Source organism: Chamaea fasciata, unplaced genomic scaffold, assembly GCF_029207755.1.
Source record: "Chamaea fasciata isolate MVZ Bird 193981 ecotype frontalis unplaced genomic scaffold, bChaFas1.0.hap1 SCAF_3, whole genome shotgun sequence".
NCBI lineage: Eukaryota > Metazoa > Chordata > Aves > Passeriformes > Sylviidae > Chamaea > Chamaea fasciata.
In genome coordinates, this window is record NW_027094088.1 from 97,692,676 (window position 1) to 97,714,619 (window position 21,944).

Sequence of the window (21,944 nt, forward strand, 5' to 3'; positions counted from 1 at the left end):
TGACAGGACAAGGTGAGATAGTTTTGAACTAAAATAAGAAAGATTTAGATTTAGATCAGATTAGATTAGATTAGTGGAAGAAATTCTTTACTATGAGGCTGTTGAGGCATTGAAACAGGTTGCTCAGAGAAGCTGAGAATGCCTCATCCCTGGTTGTGTTCAAGTCCACATTTAATGGGCCTCTGAGAAACCTGATTTAGTGGGTGGTATCCCAGCTCACAGCAGGGGGCTTGGAACTAGATGATCCTAAAAGTCCCTTCTAACCTAACGATTTTCTCAATTCTGTGATTTGTCCTAAATGTGAGTGCAGTCTTCTTAGGCACTGTGGACAAAAATCTGGCAGAAATGCCACAGAAATGGGAAGTATGGGAGTGGTTCTGCACATTAACATCCTTCATGTGGCATACATCTTCTTGCAGACCTTTAATTCTAACAAAGATATGAGAAAGGGAGTATTTGTTTTGTCTACCTTGCTTTGCTGTTCTCCTAGTCTGCATCAGTAGCTTTGGGTTATAGAAAAATTTAGACCATGAATATATTCTGTATGTGTGTAATTAATAATGTCTGACATCAATTTTTGCAGATATATATTATCAGCAGCATTTCAAATACAAACCTACACTTCTAAGAACCCAGCATCAAAACTCAGAAAGTCTGGCTTCATGGGCAAGTTTGAGTAAGGAGAAAGGGCACGTGGAGTTTCTCAGGCCAAGTGATCTTTTACCTGGACAAACTAAGGCTACACAATATTTAGGACAAGCACATATTTGCACCCTGATCATTCATATGAAGTAATGTCTTTTATACAAGAATTTCCTCTATCCAGGACTGAATACCTGAATGCTTTATAACTTCTAAAATAATTGATGGATGTACAAGTATGCCTTTTCAGTCTGCATGTATGACAAATCCAAAGGCTGCTGAAACACAAATACTATACCAAACAAAACAGCATCTATTTCTTGAATTTATAAATTTATAGAATGTATAAATGATGTAATATATTAATAACATACTCAAAACCATTAAACAGTGCATGAATAAAATTTATTTTTAGAAGTTTTTCTTTCTATTACCTTGTAGATACAGACTGGATATATGAACTACAGTATATTTTTATTTAGAGGACAGATTCATTGATAATTGCACTTGCTTAAAACAGAAAAGTGTTTTGAATCAAATTTACATTTCAAGTTTGTTTTTTTTTTTTTTCTGGAACTGCGGCGCTATTTCTGACCTCACAAAGGCTTATCCATATGTTTAGTTTTACACTTAGGAGTAACAATAGTTAAACTGATGTACATAAAAATAAGCCTTTGCAGACCTGAAGTCTTGATGTAGCTTGCTTTTACATTCAACCTGTTCAAACACCCACACAAGAAAGAAAAGATGAACTGAAAAGGTGCAATCATTCCCATTGCTCAGAATCTCTGCAGTTTTTCATTTTGCATTCTCTCAAAAGAATACTAGTTCTCATTAACAAATATTAATAGGATAGAGAAAAAGTTTTGTAAAAAATATTTTAGTGATCATTTATAAGTTTTTTTTTAATTTCGGGTTCTCCTCAGGTCTCTGTTTCTCATTTGCTGGCATTCTCTGGTTTCCCTCCGGAAATAATTGGTATTTCAGTTGCATATATAAACAGGCTTGGATTTTATTACTTAGAGCCCTTGGTTTTTACTGGCACTCACAAAATCTTTTTTTCCAGGATGCCCATCACAGCAACAGCTGCTCTTCCTCTATTGAAAATAAAAACAACACTGGGCACTGGATTTTCTGTTCCTAAATGTTGTGATAATTTTATTGTTTTAGTGCTCATGATATTTCAGCCTCTCCTTGGGCATCTAATGCTCCTGATGCAGTGCAGCAAATTTTGGTACACAATGGATTGGGGAACAGGTTCTCCTGGTGATGAAGACGCAACATGATAGCATCTCAAAATGTCCTGGTGTCAGAGAGCACTCTGAGGTACTTCATGTATGACTGTAGTGTGTTTACTTCTTTACTAGAATGCTGAATGATGTGAGTAGCATTTTGCCTTATGCAGAAAAATCAAGTAGCAAGCACAAAACAGATAACCTGTACAGATTACTGTTGACAGAATAAAAACATATTCAGTATTTCTGTGAGACAAAACACATCACTGTGCATTTTCAGGGCAATAAAAATTAATAAAAAGTATTGGGGCAATAAAAAGTATCTTTTAAGTGCAACTTAAAAAACTTTTGTGTAGTAGCACAAAAGTTGCTTTCAAAAACCACAGTGTTTCTTAATTAGTTGTAGAACAGTCTTGAGAACCTCTTCCTTGGAGGGGCTGGCATCAACCTCTTGGCATGCAGGATTCACCATCCTTCTGTATGACTCTTCAACTCTAAAAACAAAACAAGAGAAATTAAACTTCAAAATGCAGGGATATGAAATGAAATTAGTCATCAGTCTCAGAAGACAGTGCTTGCACTGCAGAGGCAGAGGATGGAAAATCTAATATGAAGCTAAGAATGAAATCTTCTGCAAAGAGTAATACACGATTAGTAACTATTACAATGTAAATCTCAAAGCACATAGTTTCCTTGACATTGATTCCCAGAGCTCCAGCCATATTAACACGGCATGGCATAAAGTATTTCTTTCTTTATGACTTATCACCGGATACAGCCTGGTATAGCAGTAGAGTGGGCAGTCTGCCTCTAGCACCTGAATTAATTTTTTTTCAGTTTCTGCTAAGGTATCTCTGAACTATATGGCATTGCATTGCGTAGTTGTGCTCATTGACTGACTTCAGCCTTGATTCACTGGATTACAGAGTTGACATATCATTCAATGCCTTCCTCTGATCAACTAACAAGATGAATAACAGGATAAAATACAGGATGAAAACCTCTTCACTTAGACTATAAGCATAATGCAGAACTCTCCCACATTTAGTCTTTGAGGGTGTGAATGAGGATGTGAATATTATTTTCTATGTTCTCATAATGCCACTCAGGATGAAAGTCACAAGACAAATCAAGGAAGATTCTGGATGTTCTCATATTCAAATTGACATAATTAACAGGTGGAAATAACTAAAGGCTTTCTGACACAAATATGAAGTAACAGAATTAAAATGTGAAAGATTCTTAAATGGCAGTATGTTCCCTAGCTAACTCTTCCCTCTGCAGGTCCCACTACACAAATTGTGTGTCCACACAATTTCTGTAAAAATTAAGCAACCAGAGAATCACAGAATCATAGGATGTTAAGGGTCTGGAATGAACTTTAAAGATCATCTAGTTCCAATCCCGCTACCATGGGCTGGGACACCTCCCACCAGACCAGGTTGCATAAGGCCTTATCCAGCCTGACATTGAACACTGCAAGAGCTGGGGCATCCACAGCATCTCTGGGCAGCCAGTGTTTCAGTATCTCACCACCCTCACTGTTAAAAATTTCTTCCTAATAGCTAAGCAGAATTTCCCCTCTTTCTATCTGTAGCCATATATCCTTGTTCTACCTCTACAATTCCTGCTGAAGAGTCCCTCTCTGACTTCCTTGAAGGCTCCTTCAAATACTGGAAGGCTGCTATGAGGTGTCCACTCAACGTTTTCTTTTCCAGGCTGAACAGCCCCCATTTCTCGGTCTGTCTTCGTAGAGGACGTGCTCCAGTTCTCTTATCAACTCCAACAGTTCCATGTCCTTCATATGTTAGGGACACCAAAACTGGACTCAGATCTCCAGGTGGGGTGTCACCAGAGCAATGTATAGGAGGAGAATCCCCTCCTTCAACCTGCTGGCCATGGTGCTTTTGATGCAGCCCAGGGCACAGTTGGCATTCTGGGCTGTGACTGCACATTGCCAACTCATGATGACTTTTTCATCAACCATAAAGTTTCTCTTCAGGGCACTCTCAATCACATCTCCATCCAACCTGTAGATGTGCTTGGGATTGCCAAGATCCAGGTATAGGACACTGTACTTCCCTTTGTTGAATTCCATGAGGTTTGCCCAGGCCCACCTCTCAAGCCTGTCCAGGTTCCTCTGAATGGTGTCCCTTCCCTCCAGTATGGCCACTGTACCACACAGCTTGGTCTCGTCAGCAAATCTGCTGAGGTTGCACTCGCTTCCACTGTCCATGTCACCAAAAAGATGCCGAAGAGTATCAGCCCCAGCAGCGATCCCAGGAGACACCAAACTTGTCACTGGTTCCCATGTGGACAATAAGCTGCTGAGCACAACCCTTTGTGTCCTGCCATTTAGCCAATTCTTCATTCACTGAATGGTCCATCGATCAAATCCATGTCTCTCCAGTCTGAAGATGAGGATGTCATGTGGGCCATTGTCAAACACTTTGCAGAAGCCCAGCCAGATATCATCAGTTGCTCTGCCCCATCCACCAATGTTGAATTTGTCTGGCAAAATCTCCCCATTGTAAAGCCACTTTGGCTGTTGCCAGTGACTATTTATAAGATATCACCAGAAATTTAAAAGCCCAAAGATAGATTTCAGCTTTCCTTGTAGGTATGGAAACCAATATTCAGGTGTCTCTGCTGAGGTATCTACACAAACACTAGGTATTTGAGTTTCCACCTTAGACAAAGATGAGCTAATCAATACATTTGTCAGAGCCTACACAACAATTCAGCCCACGCTGAAGCAAGATACCTAGGGAGCCATTCAGTTGCTTAAGTTAATGTAGCTAGTACTGCTTGAGATGCTCTGGCTATCTCATTTAGCTTCCAGTTCCTAGCCCAGAAAGTGTCCGCAGGTTCTGAAAAACCTATCGAAAGGCTTTAGATACTTAAGTTTACATCACTGAGCTCCAAAGCAGTGGTGAGATAAATCACTTTAAAGTCTCCATTGAATGTATTGACTATACTGGTACCTGAGACACTTTGCACAACTAAAGACATCTACAAGAGGATGTTTAAATTTTATTCTCTTAATCTGGAGCTCAAGTCCAGAATTTCCTGGGGAAATCCTGTGTGTTTCAACTTCTTGACTCCCAGTCCTGTAACTCTTAAGTCTATCTCCTTCACGACCTCACTACGAAAGATGCTAAAATAAAATCAGCAAAGCAAAATAGGAGTATTTTAACTCAAACCTCTTTTACAAGACAATTAAATTATACATCTGCATCTTTCCAACACTTTCAGTTAGAAGTGACAGAATTTACCCTCCCTGACAGTCATGCATTCTTTCCAAAAACAAACAAACAAACAAACCCAAAAAAAAAAAAAAAAAAAAAAAAAAAAAAAAAAAAAGCTTATACAAAGGAAATTCTTGTCCCAGTAATGTGAGAGGCAAATTTGTTACTGATCCCACAGGAGCCAAGATTGCCTCCAGCCTCTTATTCCCCATTAAAGGGTACCTTTGGCGAAACAAGCTGTTAGCTTCCAACTCAGCTTCCTCCTTTGTTTTCTCCAGCCCCCGATGCTGAAGTCTCCGGACTCGTTCTTCAGGGTCAACAGTCAGGAGAAGAACAAGATCAGGTTTAAGCAGGTCTTCAGGCCACTGGTACACCTCATCTTGAGCTGGTGGAAGATCCTGGACTTTCCCACTTGTTTCAGTGGCAATTGTGTAGGCAGCTGTGCTGTGCCAGTATCTGTCAGGAAAATTCAAAATGGAGGGACAGAAAATTTAAAGAGAACATTAAATCTTCAGTAATATAGGAGACAGCTGGCATTATAACAACAGGTCAGTAATGATGAGATAGGTGACACCATGGCTTTGAAGGGAAATCCAAATAACAGTTCTGTGCTATCCATTATTTCTTAATGATAATAGTGCACTATTCAGAGTTGATGTGAACTATTAATTAAAACATTATGTAAAGACTTTCAGATACTCCTATCAAAAGAAAGTCTCTTCATATATTGAGACAGGTCAATGAAGAGTTACAATATATCTCAAAATCCTTTGAGCCCCCTTTTTCGCAGTTCCCATTCTACTTAATGCAATAGATTTAGTAGAGAACATGGAGTTTTCATAAACATGTGAATGAACACAGGCATTACTGATGTTAGTAATTTCACTTGTATTTAACATTCTCCCCACTACAAGGCACTGTGTTTGATAGATCTCAGTGGATTTGAGGCTGGTTGAAAATAACACTCACAAGCACACAACATATGTGTGTGTGTGTGTGTGTTGTAGCAGGAGGTTACAGTACAATACTGAAATAAGCCAGAGGGTTCAAAGTACATCTAGACGTTTTTATTAACAGTAATAGTGTAAGCTGCCTACACAGTTAGTGAAAACCACAAATAACACAAAAAAAAAAAAAAAAAAAGGGAAGCATATCTCTGGCTTTAAATTCACAAGGAGTAAGTCTACCTAAAACTCCATCATTCAAATCCACCCATATCTCAGGCACATCTTAGAGACAGCCATGACCAGCAGCCCACAGTCTCTTCTGGTTTGTCATAAAACACTGATTTAGCTCAGGATGCACAATCTGTGCCTCTACTTTCCTGACTGAAAATGTAATAATTTTCATGTCTTCTAAGCTCCCTATTTTACTCTTATCATGTGTTACTCTTTAGAAGATATAATATTTATCTGACTCCCTGCAGAGTGCTTCCAAAAAACCCCTAAACAAACTACAAAAAAACCCCAAAACCCCTTAAGAAACCCAGAGACAATCACTGACTGCTTATAACACTGAGCAACTGTATGATGGCACTGATATAAGAGGGCTTCTTAAATACACAAACCTGTCTATGATCACAGGTGCCTGAGTGGATGCTTTTGCTATCTCTGAAGCCAGAATGTAGTTGCCCGCAGCATAAAATGCTCTTTTAATGGGTGTTGGCTCATCATCAAATACAGTCCTCCACTGGCTGATGCAAGCTGGTGGGGACCGCAGCAGAACGCCATTCAGGGTGTCCTTAACAGCCTGGGTCACTGTGGTTTTGCCTACATTTCATTTACAGAAGGAAACATTCATTATATTATTTACCAGATACACCTGAGTTTTAAAAACTGAAAAATGCTCCTGTCTTGTTCATGTGGAGCACAGGTTCTGACATCTGAATATGTAACCCAAGCATCTTGTCATAAGGCTTCCAGCAGAAAATGATTCTGAGTCTGGTTACAGGAATTTTTACTCCACTTCCTGCTCTCTGGGCCTTCCAGCACTTCCTTTAATCACCTTTCAATTCTTCACTCCCTTAAATGTATTAGGTGCATGCCAATTTCCCTATATATTCATTTATAATATTTTTTCTAGGTTGTAATTTATGTGAATGTTGCCATGCGGGTCATCCAGTTCCTTCTTTTTATGGCGATTTTCAGTTCTCTTTAACTGACAAGTCAGAAAACAAAGCTAGTCAGAGGCAAGTAAGATTTCTCTCTTAGACAAACTGCTGGCAGTTTCCCAGACTACCACTATTTTGGTTCATTTATTTGAAAACTCTCCAGTAAAAGTATGTTTCATCATCTGCACAAGAAATTTCATTTTCAGTACTCCACTCTGTATTCTTTCATTTGCATTGGTAAGGAATTAAACCACTGAATGTAAATTAGCATACACTAATCTTTTACAAGAGAAGACAGATTGGCATTTGTAATTAATAATTCCTTATCTGTCACATGTTTCCAAGATTTTTATTTATTTATTTTATTTTATTTTATTTTAAAGCCTTTTATTTTATTTTAAAGCCTAATAAAAAACATAGCAGTTGCTCCTTTCAACAATTTCTCATCTGTGGTTCTTCAACCACACGTTGCTCTTACCCGTGGCGTCCAGCCCCTCAAAAACTATGACGGGATAACCTCCTTTTTTTTGATGCTCTGGACATTTCTCCAGCAGGTCGAGTACTGCTTCAGCCTCTGGGATCCGTTCTGCACACTGCAAGGAGAGATCATAGAATCACGGAGTGCGTTGGGTCGGAAAGGACTTTTAAAGACCGTCTAGTCCAACCCCCATGCAGTGCACTGGACCATCCTAAACTAGATCAGGTCTCTTAGAGCCCTGTCCAACCTGACCTGGAATGCTTCAAGAGATGGGACATCCATCACCTCAGGGCAACCTGTGCCAGCGTTTCACCACCCTCATCGTAAAAAACTTCTTCCTTACATCTGGTCAGAATCTGCCCTCCTTTCGTTTAAAACGATTACCCCGCGTCCCCTTGGCACCCGCCCGCCCCACGGCGCCGAAGAGCCGCACGCCGGCTCCGCGCCCGCGGTGCTGACCTGGCGCAGGCGCTGGCGGAGGACGCCGGCCGAGGGCGGCAGGGCGCGGACGGCGGCCCGGTGGCGCGGGGACCCCGGGGCGCAGCGCCTCAGCATCGCCGGGCCCGGAGCCGGGAGCAGAGAGCAGGGAGAGCCGGGAGAGCCTGGAGCGGAGAGCCGGGAGAGCCTGGAGCAGAGAGCCGCGAGCACAGAGCCGAGCCAGCAGCAGAGCGGAGGGGGGCGGGCGGAGGAGGAGCCAGCGGGAAACGAAACTTGCCCGGCCGGCCGGGAAAGCGCCAGCGGAACTAGCCCGAAGCGATGGGCAGCTCCTCCGAGCTTCTGCCTTCCCCGCCCCGCGTCGGTGGCAGCGGGGTGAACGGGTTCGGTCTCTCGGGGAATGGCTCTGTGCGCGGATGGGCGCCAGCAATCACGGGATGTAAAGTCCCAACCTCGGGATCCGGTCTGCCCGCCCGCCAGCGACAAAGGGTCACATTCCCACGGGCTCTCGTGGCTGAATACTGATGGCCTTCTAAAAAGAAAAAAGAAAGAAAAAAAAAGAAAAATAGAAGTGCAAATATGCTCCGCTGCTTAGGAATGGCCCAAAATGACAAGTCCTAACCCAAACTACTTTGAACTACTTTGTTGAGCTGCAGTGCCCAAGCAGGACTGGGCTGTCAGGCATATCAGTAATTTGACCCCATTATTTGGTTATTCAGTGCCTTGGTAACAAGACCAACAGACACAAGTAATTTGGGGAGTAAAGTGGACTTTTACAAGCCTGTTTTCATAATTTTACAATGGCCTGGCCAATTTCAGCTTTCATCAGCTCAGAAGTAGGAACTAGAAGCACTGCAAATAGCAATAGCACTGACTTAGTCTCATGACAGCTGCTATGACTAATTTTGCCCAAAATGTAATTTTTGAGTTTTCAGAAGATGTAACCTGAAAACATTAGAGAACCTGCATGTCTATAGAAAACTTATTCTCTTTTTCAATAGTTGGAGAATTGCCACTTAGAGATATCAAAAGTTAAACTTCTGATATGTTTTCTGAACTAATATACTCTGTGAGAAATTCTTTAGAAACTTGTCTTCCTCTGGTCATCTCAAACACCTGCACAAATACCTTTTACTTAGTGTAACTGCAGGGAGAGGGAAGCAACTGGTAGGCAGTACCAGCTGCAAATCATCTGTACTAGTTGGAAACTGCCCATCCTGAAGAAGCTGACAGAAGGCTAGGCCAGAGCCAAAACTGGAAACATAGCCTTGGAAGCTCTTCAACACAGCCCCAGCATTAAGAATAAAAAGATTTTTTTTTTTTAAAGGCTGTTTCATACCTGAAAACACCAGCATCATTCCACATATTCCACATCACTCAAACACATGGCTATGGCATCTGGGTATGGATGTCAGAAGACACAGGGTAAAACAGGGTTCATTATGCAGGAAGCCAATAGATAGTTTTAAGACCATAACAATATGCACTGATTAAGAGTAGGGGCTCTTCTCAGCCAATATTTTGTCTGGCAGAAAGACATGCTGTACATATGCCTGGCTTATCCATGGTCCATTCTCCCAGTCCTTGTGCTCTTCCATCTTCCACAGTCACTGAATTAGGAATGTTAAAACAGTACGTCCTCATCTTTCTTTTTCAGCACATATTGTGGACCCGTGCTCATGGAGTTGCCTAAATCTCTTTTTGACTGTGATACAATCTACCTCCACAAACCCCTGTGGTCTCAAATTTCAGCAATGCTACTGTTGCATAAAAATTTTATAAATTTTAAACTCACATCCTACTTATTTCAACAAGTGCCCCTTCTAATAGTGTTCCTGATTTTGGTGAATAACAGTTCAACATTCAGTTTAATTATTGCCTAGAGGTCACTCAGGTTTCCCCTTCAGCTTTTTCATGTCAGATATGACAGCCTCCATCCCTTGGTGGAGGTAGCCCTTAATCATCTAGAAACAAGGATAACTTCTTTAACTGTAAGGTCCTGCCAAGATGTGGAGACTTGAACTGGACCACTAGCCAGGGCTCGGTTACACTTATCAAAGTTTCATGGACCAGTCGAGTAATGCAATCTACCTTGTTTTTGGGTGATACTGTTTTAAGCTGACATTTTTCTCTGCTGCCTCCCATAGAGCCATTGATTTCAGAGGAGAAGCAACAGTGACTAAGATCTCCTCTTTCCTGAGCACAAGTGCTGCTGCTGAGCTCAGCATCAGGTACACAATGTTTCAATGACTTTTGGATCTGCACTGCGTCACTTTTATCTAGACTGAAACTTACTTGCCACTTTACTGTTCACTTGTTTGCTTGAAGTCCAACTGACATGCAGCCAAGTTTCATTTCAGAAGCACTTGTAAAGCTGGCCATTTCCCTCACTGACGTCTCGGCTTCTTTCTCTTCTGAGTGTTGTTGTTGTTGTGTTTTTTTGATTTTTTTCACAATGCTACTCCTGCCTTTCCCCTCTCTGCTGAACAAATGGAAAGCAGTTACTTTCATTTTCCCTTTCCCCATCTCGCTGCCTTGATATATAACCTTGTTACAACCATTCCTGAGCCAAGCCAGTGGTGATTCTTTTCATTTATAATAAGCTTATGAGATCATTCATAACAGGCATGTGATGCCTGTTCTCCTGCCGAATTACCTAAAAGTACCCTCTTGCAGGATTCAAGTAAAAGTATTGATTGTCTTTTTTGCCCAAGTTGTCTTTTATGTCCAAGATGTTTTGTTGTATTTAAAATCAATGGAGATAGTATGACTCAGTTTTGAAATTAACCTATGTTAAGTCTTTTTCAGCCTCTTTACAAGTCTCTTTATAATTTTGTCCACGGTATAATATGAAGTAATGTTGAAGAACAAATGTGCTAATTATGTACAAAACATTCTTCAGGAGCATTTTCACATCTTTGAGTGTCCACTGTGCTTACACAGAGCTGTAGGGGTGAGATACAGAGACAACAAGAATGAATATTCAAAAAATTTTGACCCACACAAAGTGGGAAAAAACCCCAAAAAACCTAAACAAACAAACAAACAAAAAAGCAAAACAAAAACAAAAACAAACAAAAAAAACCCCCCACCATCTTGGAAATTTATTAGCCTGTAACTTGAAAATATATCTAAGTGTACAGTCCTGTAAACAGCTGTCAAATATGCAGGCAGGAAAAAATAAGTCGAAGGCCCATAAAATGTATTGGTACATAGAATACATGCAAATAAAACTGCTCTTTTAATGTAGAATAAACTTCAAAGAATATCAGTAAAGGGACCTCCAGTAAAGAAAAAGATTTGTGGATAAGGCCATAAGAACACAGAAGTCAGTATAGTTTCAGGCCAAGAGAGATTCCTCTTCTGCCCATAATGGTGGCCACTCCCAGATATTTGGGGAAGGCTACAGAAAAGATTCAAAAGGATTCTTCTCTTAACGTATTTTTGTCAAGAAAGGATCTGATGATCCTTGAGATGCCTCCCAACCTGGTATTCTAGCATTCTTCGATTCTATTATCTTTTTCTAGATCACAGAAACCATCTTTTAAATACTTCCTGAATGGGAAATCACATATACACTACAAAAGGCCCATGGTGGACTTCTTTCAAATGTGCCTAATCTGTATCTATATTTATATTGCATGTTTCATATGTCTTTCATAACTTAATTGCATGTGGGTGTAAGCTTTCTGTTTGGTAATTTCCCCGCGGATTTTTGCATCCGAAGGAGAGCTGAATCACTCAAAGTACAAGGTCCTTGACAGATTTGCATTTATAGTGGCACAGATGCAATGAGAAAGAGAGAATTTCCAGGTGAGACTACAGCAAGAAGTAATACATTTATCAAATGCTAAAATTGCATCTGCCATTGCATGATTTGCATGATTTACCTGGTTTTCCTTGGACCATTTCTGGTCCTCCCAGGTGATGTGATAAGACCCCTCCTTTAACTTTTTTTTATGTTACTGCTTTGTATCAGTTGTTTGGTTTGCCTAGCAAGATACTGTTTGACCGGAACTGCCAAATAGCTGCTCTGGAGAAAGCAATATATTTAGTTAAAATATAAAATTACATTAATTATATAAATACAATGTAGATGTTTTAAAAATTTTGCTTTCCTAGCATCTAGGCACAAGAGGATGATCTATGTTTATCTATTTGAATTCTTCCATGATAGTTGTGTACTTATTTATTATTTAGTGCACCATTAATAACATTATTCAACAATTTTTGAAAAATTATGATAACCTTTAAACGTTTTTTAGATACGGATTTGGAGAACAGAAATTTTTGTATTATTGGGATTTCATCGTGCCACTGTAAGATGGCTTCTGTAGGAAGATAGAGGAAGGAGTCCTACTTCCTACTATTTTCAAAGAACATTTATGCTTGCTTGTCTGAGATTCTTCCAGAAAGCATCAGGACAGAAAATTTCATTACAGTTTTTGCTTGCAATATTTCTTATAGATTCAACACTTGTATATGAAAATGCACAATTGTGTTTTCTTGAAGGTCTCACAATAGAGACTGTGAGCTAAGACTGTTTGGGATGTAAAATGTGAATGTCTTCGTTGATGCTGCTGGGACTTGTACATATGTAGGGGGCACATCCTGGTCTGGGTTTACTTTGTGAGGCTTTACAGTCATGCAGAGAGTGTCATCTGAGAACATACTTAGTTGAGGCAAAAAGTAAAAAGAACTATAATTGCCATTTTTCTAAGAAAGCACTGATAGAATTACAAAGAACAGGAAGCCTTGGGTGCAAAGTTCTCTGCATGTTTTGTTCCTCAAAATAGAGATCTGTGTTTTCAAAGAAAAACAGCCCAAAAAATGCTAATGTTTTCATTTTCTGATTCATTGAGCAGTATTCTTCTGACATGTTTTTGGAGTGTTTGGGTATCAGATGTAAGTCTTATGTGGAGAGAAATTTATAATCATCAAGGATTCTTTATCAACTTTGGAAATTAAGTATTTGGAACCTAATATTTCTAGGCAGCTGAGGTACTAGGCAACAAGCTCAGGGCTAGTAATGAGCTTCATTCTCGAAGAGAGAAAGGCTGAAGCCCTACACCTACACTGGCTTGACTTGACATGAACAAGGGATATGAATGAGGACAGAAAGGAATTTGAATTGGGGCCAGAGAAGATAAGAAATGCAATAGGGTTCCTACCATACAACAGAAGGGATCTATGGAGTGAGGAGATAACAGGGCATATCAGAATTCTCAAATTAATTGAAACATTAAAGCTACCACTTAGCAATCCCAATGTCAGATTTCAGTTTAAATTTGCATTGTCATGTCCACCTCCCTTTCCAATTGTATTTCCAAGTCTGTGATCAACAAATTCGTTTTTTATTAGAATATCCAGCTTTTATCCTTAAGTTTGTATCTTACATAAACCTCAAGGAACTGGAAGAACACATGGTTAACTCCTGCTGGAATAATCTCTGCTGACAGCCTCTGAGACCATTTTGGAAAGCCTCAGAAGTGAGACGTTTCCCATCATGCCGCAGCAATACCTTTGTGAGGGGGCATTACTGGAGGCAGACACAAGAAGTCTCCCATCCTGCCCTTCTAGCATGAACCTGCTCCAGCAGGAAACAGCTGATAGAAACAACAGTAAAAACTGTTCAAACAATAAAAACTGTTCAAACTGTTTTTGCTGATCCAGACATTATTCAGCCAGCAGATCACCTCCAGGAAAGCGAAGGAAGGATGACAGGAATTTGACGATAGCCAATTAACACCTCTTATTCACAAGCAGGTTTTGTTTCCCATGAAAATTGCACAGGATGAAGATAGTTCTACCCCATTTTTTGAAAGAAAAAAAAAAGGGGAAATAAAAAGAAGGGAACATGAGGGCAAGACTGCTTGGCTACATCAGCAGTTCTGACTGGTCATGGAAGTGCGGGAAGCTCCATTTTAGGCCATTGACAACATGCGGTTGGAAGATGTTAAGATTTGAGTATGACCCTATAGCTTGGCAATAATGGCAACATTAAACGGCCCATGCAAGAATGAGGACAGGTGGACTGAAGGCACAGTGAGACTGAAAATTCATGACAAACCTGCTGGTGTGTCTGGACACACTGGAAGACTGAAGATAGCAACCGGTTATAATGGAGGGCTTCCTTCTCCAGCAGTACCTATTGTACCGCCAAGCAATCGAGGAATATGGAAACTGGCAGCTTGGTCCTGGTCTCTCCTGCTGTTACCATGAATGGCCAGTGACCAGTCTCTCACCTCAGGCTGCCAACTGTTCCTGCTGTTAAGGCTAACCATGTGCTCAGCTTGGTGCAGTAGCTTTGCTACTGCTGATCAAGAATTGGTCTCCATTATTGGAGACCAAGAATTAAAGAGCCTGCAATTATTTTCTTTTCATGTATCTGAAGTCATCAGGCTCCCTAACCTGGGTTGCTCTTCCATGCAAAACTGCTTAAGCTTACAGGAGTTCTTGAATGCCTGACAAAGGTGCAGTGCAGTTACACAAGCTCAGTTTCCCCCCTGCTTCACGAGTTTAACGACAAGAGCCAAAGTCAGTGAGATCTCACATACCAAAAGGAGTCCTTGGCTCTAGACCCGCTCAAACCCAGAGGTGCTCAAAGCAGCTACCAGCCCCGGGCAGCCGGCGGGTTCTGCGGTGGCCGTGGCCGAGAAGCGGCTCCGGGGCGTGGGGACACTGTGGAGGGCAGGGCGAGACACCCGTGGGGACATGGGTGGGACAGGGTGAGAGAAGGAAAACACCGCGTCCGCGTCTCCGTGCCAAGTTTCGCTTCTGGAAAGAAGGGAAAACGAAACCGAGCGGTTCCCCGCGGTCAGGCGCGGCGGGGTGGGACGGGCGGGGAGGGGAGGCGGTCACCCCGTATTTAAGTGTGGAGCGCCGGACACCTCTCTGCAGCCTGCGAGCCGAGCCGAGCCGAGTCAGTTCGTATTGAACTGAATCGAGACCAGCCGAACCGACCCCAGTCGAACCAAGTCCAGGCAAACCGCGCCCAGTCGGGTCCAAAACCGCAGCGCATCCCGCCAGGTCCCAGCCGAGCCGACCCGAGCCGAGCCGAGCCGAGCCGAGCCGAGCCGAGCCGAGCCGAGCCATGCAACTGGCCCTGCTAGCCCGGCTGCTGTCCGTCGGGCGGGCGGTGCTGGCGGCGCTGCGAGGGCGCCTGGGTGCGCTGTGCTGGAGCCTGGCTCCCCTGCCCCTGCCCGGCTGGCGGGACTCGCCCCCCCGGCCACAGCGGGAGCAGGAATGGGACGACACGCCTCCGACACCCACCAGCGTCAATTACCACTTCACCCGCCAGTGCAACTACAAGTGCGGCTTCTGCTTCCACACGGCCAAAACCTCCTTCGTGCTGCCCCTGGAGGAGGCCAAGCGGGGTCTGGCGATGCTCAAGGAAGCAGGTTAGTCCAGGGAAGGTGGGGCCAGGGAGGGAACCGGGGAGGGGGCACCCCGCAGGACCAAGTGTCGTGGAAAGTTATCCCGGTGATATCCCTTGTCCCGCTGCCGTGGGGCATTGATAGCATTGAGCAGGAGGAGCAGGCGATGGGGAGCAGAGATTCATCAAGCATCTTTCTTTGGTCCTTCTCTAGGAATGGAGAAAATAAATTTCTCGGGAGGAGAACCGTTTATTCAGGACAGAGGCGAATTTGTAGGCGAACTGGTCCAGTTTTGCAAGCAGGAGCTGGAGCTCCCGAGCGTCAGCATCGTTAGCAATGGCAGCCTGATCAGAAAGCAGTGGTTCCAGAAGTACGGTAAGGAGGGGCCACTGGGCACAGCTGCACTGGCAGGGCTGGGGAGCCCCCGTGGGGCGGCCTCGCCCATAGATGAGCTTGGGGGCAACTGGGAGAGGGTTTCATAGTGTTTCACTTATAGTAACTGCAAATGGAAATACCAGGGAAACAGTGTTATCACCTGTTGTAAACATAGGCATTATACCACAAAAATATTTTGGTATAATGGTGTAATAAAACAATAGTTTTGCCTGTCTCCATAATGCTGGGGACACACACACACACACACTACGTATTTTGATGCTGTGGTTCATGTGGCTTTTGTGGTTGATGGGATGACTTCACAGAACTACATTTACATGGCATTTTGTGACGGATGACAAGGAAGTGAAAGTGAGCAGAGTTCTGACAGCTTTTAGCTGATGGACTGGATATTAATCAAATTTTAAAACTTGTTTTCAGGTGAATATTTAGATATTCTGGCAATTTCATGTGATAGTTTTGATGAGGATGTCAACGTTTTAATTGGCCGTCGTCAAGGAAAGAAGAACCATGTGGAAAATCTGCATAAACTGAGACAGTGGTGCCGAGAGTATGCTGTTGCATTTAAAATAAATTCAGTAATCAACAGATTTAATGTTGAGGAAGATATGAATGAGCAGATTAAGGCACTCAACCCTGTGCGCTGGAAGGTAAGAAAGTAGTATATACCACGTGTTTCCTGTTCAAAGAAAAGCAAAAAAAAAATGAAGTTCTGGAGTTGTCTGAACCTCTATTGACCTGAGTCTTACCTCCATATCCAGCTTGGACTGGTGTTAGGAGCCTTCTTGTCAATGTTGCATGGTGTTGGGATAGGTTCTAACCCATTCTGCACTTAAATGGAGCCCAGTAGGTCAAGAATCTTTGTCTGGTTGTGCTACTTACAGAAAATACTATTTCAGATCTAGGTTGTTTTAGCATACTAAAATTAACACAGAAAGCCTGTAACATTTGAAAATATGGTGTAGAGAAAATTAGGAAAAATTACTGAAGAATGATACATTGAATTCAATATATTGTTAGCAAGATATAAGTGTATATTAATTTTCTCTCATAGAGCATTAGAATTAGTATACCCATATTATGATTTTCTTTACTAGAAATAAGTTTGAAAATGGGTAGAGATAATGTGACATAAATATGGGAGAACCTGTGGAGTAATTTCTCATTATTTGCCTCATGGATATTGTTATACACGTGGAATTACTCAGAAAGAAAAACCAAACCCCCAAAAATACTGTAAGTGAAATCTCAGATGATAAGGAAAATCATCATTTATAACATTTAGAACACTGTAATGTTAATTTACAAATTATAAATCTGCAGCATGGCTTTTGTGGAGTATTCAGTTATCACAAGTTGTGTCATTTTGGCTTCACTGACTGAAAAATTAAAGACATTGCTACTGAGACTGAACTCTCTTATCCTCAAGGCAAGTGAAAACATAAAGTCTTAATCAGGTGCTTTCTTTGTTCAGGTATTCCAGTGCCTGCTTATTGAAGGGGAGAACAGTGGTGAGGATGCTCTAAGAGAGGCAGAAAAATTTGTTATCAGTGATGAAGACTTTGATCGATTCCTGGATCGCCACAGAGATGTCTCCTGTTTGGTGCCTGAATCTAATCAGAAGGTAAAAATTGAACTGTCCCTTTGTAACTTTATTTTTAAATAATGCTAGAATATTTAAAAGGAACAAGAAACTTTCATGGCAATTAATACTTTCCCTATTAATAGTGGCATAGAAGAGGTGCAGTACAACTTTATCAGCAACTGGTTTTGTTATGGTGGAATCCAAGATTTTTAATTTTCTTTAAGCCTTTTCATTGACAACAAAGTTATTAGCAGAAGAGTAAAAACTCATTGTTCCCTATCTTGTGGACACCAGTGGGACTACTCTTCCTGTGTTGGGCACAAGATGCTGAAAAGGTTCAGAGTTAATGTAAACACATTTTATAAATAGAGATTGACTGTGATGTCACATTATACCAGTGTCATCAACCTACATGAATAAGACAATATCCCAACCAGCATTGTATTGGGTACTGAAGAACAGTACATTTTCTCTCTGAGCTCTTTTGGATTTTGGATTGGTACTCAGGCTCTTTGTTCAGGAGAAGACTCCTTGTGCTCCTGCAGAGCCTGCCAGTTAACTTGATTAGCTGCCATCAGCTTACATTAACCACACTAAAGGACTTTAGTGCCCAAGGGTGGAGCTCAGGCCATTTTGTAAATGCATACAAAACCCTAAAAAAGGGATGGAGAGAGTTAGAAGATTCACTGTTAGGAAAGTTTATTAACTAAATGAAGAAATAGCAAGTTGAACCAAGTTCAAGAATGCCTTAAATCTCTCATCTTGTGTGCATTTTCCACTCCACAGATTAAGACTCCATTTACAGTTCACTTCTTAATTATGTAGAAGTGAAGTGAGCAGACTGGGTTTCCTTTGCTATGTAAGACATAAAAGTGGGGCTGTGCAGTTAGCATTAAAGGCATTTGGTGGGAGGGAGCACTCATCAGAGAAAGGGTTAAGATGAGAACCCAGAACTGTTTCTTTTTTTTTTTTTCTTTTATTTTCTTTTTTTTTTTTTTTTCTTTTTTTTTTTTTTTTTTCCCCCATATACAAGTCCTACAAAAAAGACTCCCATGGTAGGTTTGGTTCCAGATGACTATTTCTGACTTCTGGTAAACCTGTTTAAAGGCAGACACCAATTTATCAGATTTCCTGTTCTACATGGCAGCAAGCTCCACATAGCCAGAGAATTTTAAGGAGGGTTTAGGACATGACCATCTAGCTAAGCAAACCTGTCTTATTTCAGCTGTTGACATATTTCTTTGTGTAGACCTGAGAGCTTTTTTACCTAGGAGCGAGAACACATTTTTTTGGTGGGGCAATAATTGAACACCCCAGTTTAAATGGTCATGTCATTTGTTTGGAAATGGCATGATCATTCCAGCATGCAAAACTCTTAAGTTCTTCTGGTGTAGAAGTTAATAGAAAGCATGGATATTATTTGAAACACCTTTATCCAGTTGAAGACCCACATTTCATTTAGACACTGGAAAGGTCATATTCCAGGAATTCCTAGCTTATTCATACATAAAGTTATTCTAGTAATTCTGTCATTTGTTTCTATAAATTTCATCCAAGATCCCTGGAACAGTGTTGATACAGCAACTGTTTCAAAGATTTGTATCAGACTTTGTATGAATAATTGCTTGTTTTGTCCCTTATTTTTCCATAGAATGGATATTTGATTTGAATATGAATTCTTTTTTTTTTTTATCTATTACAGATGAGGGACTCATACCTCATTCTGGATGAATATGTAAGTCTTTTTTTGATACGTGGTATTTGTATGCTAATTTATGTCTGTATATAACAGCGATAACCAGTTAAATTTACTCTGCATCTTATAAAACAATTTTACCATGTAGTACAAGGAACAGATATGATTTATTCCCATGAGACATATTGTGAACTAAAATCTAGTTTGACCTAAGGAGAAGTTGCCATCAGCCTGCATGCATAATCTTTGCATCACAAATCTTAAAGTGTAGATGTATATTTTTGCAGGACGTCTTCGCTTCTTTTTCTTTAATATAAAAATACAGAACTTGCCCTGAAAGTTAGTTTTCAAAGTGCCCACGTAGTTTACATGTAACTGAAGAGCCAATGTTTAATCTTCAAGAATTATGATATTGCTTTGTTCCTGCTAAGATATATCACAAGTCTAACCATGAGTTTCTGAGCCATCTAAGGACTAGAGTGAACCTCTTCATGCATTTACATAGGCTTTTGTGGAATTGCAGTGCAACTTGCTTAGGTCTGTAGAAAAATTAAGCTTTTGCAAACTGACTTTCTAACATCTTATTGTCTTATCTATCTTGCATTCCAGATGCGTTTTCTAAACTGTAGAAATGGACGGAAAGAACCTTCCAAGTCTATCCTGGATGTTGGTGTAGAAGCAGCTATAAAATTTAGTGGATTTGATGAGAAGATGTTCCTAAAAAGAGGAGGAAAGTATGTGTGGAGTAAAGCTGATATGAAACTGGACTGGTGACTCAATATACTGAGTTAGAGCAGTGCATTCTGTAAAAACAGGTGTATATTTATAGATGAGCATATACTTGTATCTAATGCTTTTAACCACACTTGGTTTTTTACACAGACTGCTATTCAGTATAACTATATGTGAACATTTTACATGTTTTTAAAATGCAGATTACATTGTCTATTCTTTTTCTAGAGCATGACCAAATACTTTCAGAGCTTTAACATGAACAGGTCTCTGAAATAAACTTTCTAGCCCATTGCACCAAGGACTTAAAGGAAAAATGTTTTTATGAAATACTACATGAGTGTGCCAGATAACAAAGTGAAAAACCACACCAATCTCTAATTCATTCTAAACAGCTGTAATGACGGAGAAGTCAAAATTCTTATCAGGGAATGCATTCTGCCTGTTACTCAGGGAAAGAGAGATTGCAGTTCCTGAGTAGATCACTGGAGGGCCAGCTGGCAGGCCTCTGGAAGCACCCTCTGCTTTTTTCGGGGGTAATAGAGGGTCAAAATCTAGGTATCATTAAGTAATAATGTATTTAAAAGGAAATCAAGGTGAAAAAATTGGCAATTTTTATTCTTTCAGACTTAATCGTAACAGCATGTTCTCTCTCTCCTTTGTATACACACATGATATTTGCAAAAATGTTGGGGGCTGTAATTTTCTGTGAAAACATATTTTTAGTCATGAAAATATATTGTATTCATCCACCCTAAAACCTAGAGATACGTTTTACCTAATGATAAACAACATCATATTCACATTGGCAATGTCCTTAGTTCTAACAAATATCTACAGTGAAACATTGTTGACATTGAAATGTTTCAATGTAACATGACCTATTACATTGAATTTTTTTAATACCTCAATTTTCCTTTAATCTGCAAATATTGATTTATTATTTTAAACTATTTTTTTAACTTTGGGCTTACAGTTCTGATGAGGGTTCCTTCTCAAATCAACTAATACCATGTAGAACAACCTAACATATGTCTTCTGTTGCATACTACCTTTTTTTTATTTTGCTAAGCCATGGAACTACAGAGAACAAAGTTCATATATCAAGCAACCTTGTTTTAAACCTTGTTTTAAAATGCAGATATTAAATGAAACTAGTTTGCTTTTGTGCGAGCTGCCTTTAAGAGCAGGTAGCATCAATATAAAATACAAAAAAAAAAATCCTCAAAACCTGAAAAATAATCTAATATACTGCCCTTGTTCTTGATTTTCTGCCAATTGTTATGGCTTTATAATTGCATGTTTTCAAATTTAACTAACCGTATGCTCCCTCTGTCTGAAGGGCACAGGGATAGGCATTGCACACAGCAGAAGTGAGACAGCACTACTCATTCATCCTGTCCACTGAACTCAATGTCTGCACTGTCTCACACATTTAAATATATGCAGCAGTTGGGAGCCAGCATGCATTAAATGTACCACACAGAGGAAACAACACTTTCTTTCATTTTTTTTGGAAATGCTAGTTGATTTTTTAAGAAGTTTTTGAAAGAAATGTTTCGCATTCACCTAATGCATCTTCAAAGTTGAAGGGAGAAAATGGTTAAGTAGGAGCTGTTACTTCTGTGTAAAGGAAAGTGCTCCTCTGAATACACTGTGAAAATATTTCTATTTATAATTCCTTCAGTTTCTATTTTTACTGTCCTAACTGTAAATATACTCACTGGTGCTCTTTTGTCCCTTTGTATTTTGCATTTTGCAATCACAACACTTCCTAGACACAGACATTTCAGTTTGTTTTTTTTCTTGTATTAACGCTAAGTGACATTTAAAATGTGGCCCACACACAGTAACCCCACAGTCCTTTGGCAGCTATTTCACTGGCCTTGGCTGGAGTTCTCCCTGGCTCTATGGGCAGTTCAAATTTGTGTAACTGGGGTTTGACTTCCCCTGCTCAAATATTAAATCTAGTCTCTTCCTCAGTACCTACACCACAAAGATAGAAAAGAAG

At 40.6% G+C, this 21,944-nt stretch overlaps 2 protein-coding genes across 2 annotated transcripts; one reads left to right on the forward strand and one right to left on the reverse strand.

Annotated features, from left to right (window-relative positions):
• Positions 1–1,025: 1,025 nt before the first annotated feature.
• Positions 1,026–15,243, reverse strand: CMPK2 (cytidine/uridine monophosphate kinase 2). Its single transcript, XM_066180323.1, has 7 exons — positions 14,763–15,243; positions 13,670–13,754; positions 8,173–8,680; positions 7,714–7,828; positions 6,693–6,894; positions 5,348–5,581; positions 1,026–2,371 (listed from the first exon to the last, which is right to left on the reverse strand). The coding sequence occupies exons 1-7, from the start codon at positions 15,241–15,243 to the stop codon at positions 2,251–2,253; spliced, it is 1,746 nt and encodes a 581-aa protein (XP_066036420.1). The 3' UTR covers positions 1,026–2,250.
• Positions 15,242–20,764, forward strand: RSAD2 (radical S-adenosyl methionine domain containing 2). The gene is made up of 6 exons (XM_066180558.1): positions 15,242–15,548; positions 15,738–15,899; positions 16,341–16,570; positions 17,395–17,544; positions 19,208–19,240; positions 19,811–20,764. Exons 1-6 carry the CDS (start codon positions 15,242–15,244, stop codon positions 19,973–19,975), a joined length of 1,047 nt encoding a protein of 348 aa, XP_066036655.1. The 3' UTR covers positions 19,976–20,764.
• The last annotated feature ends 1,180 nt before the right edge of the window (positions 20,765–21,944 follow it).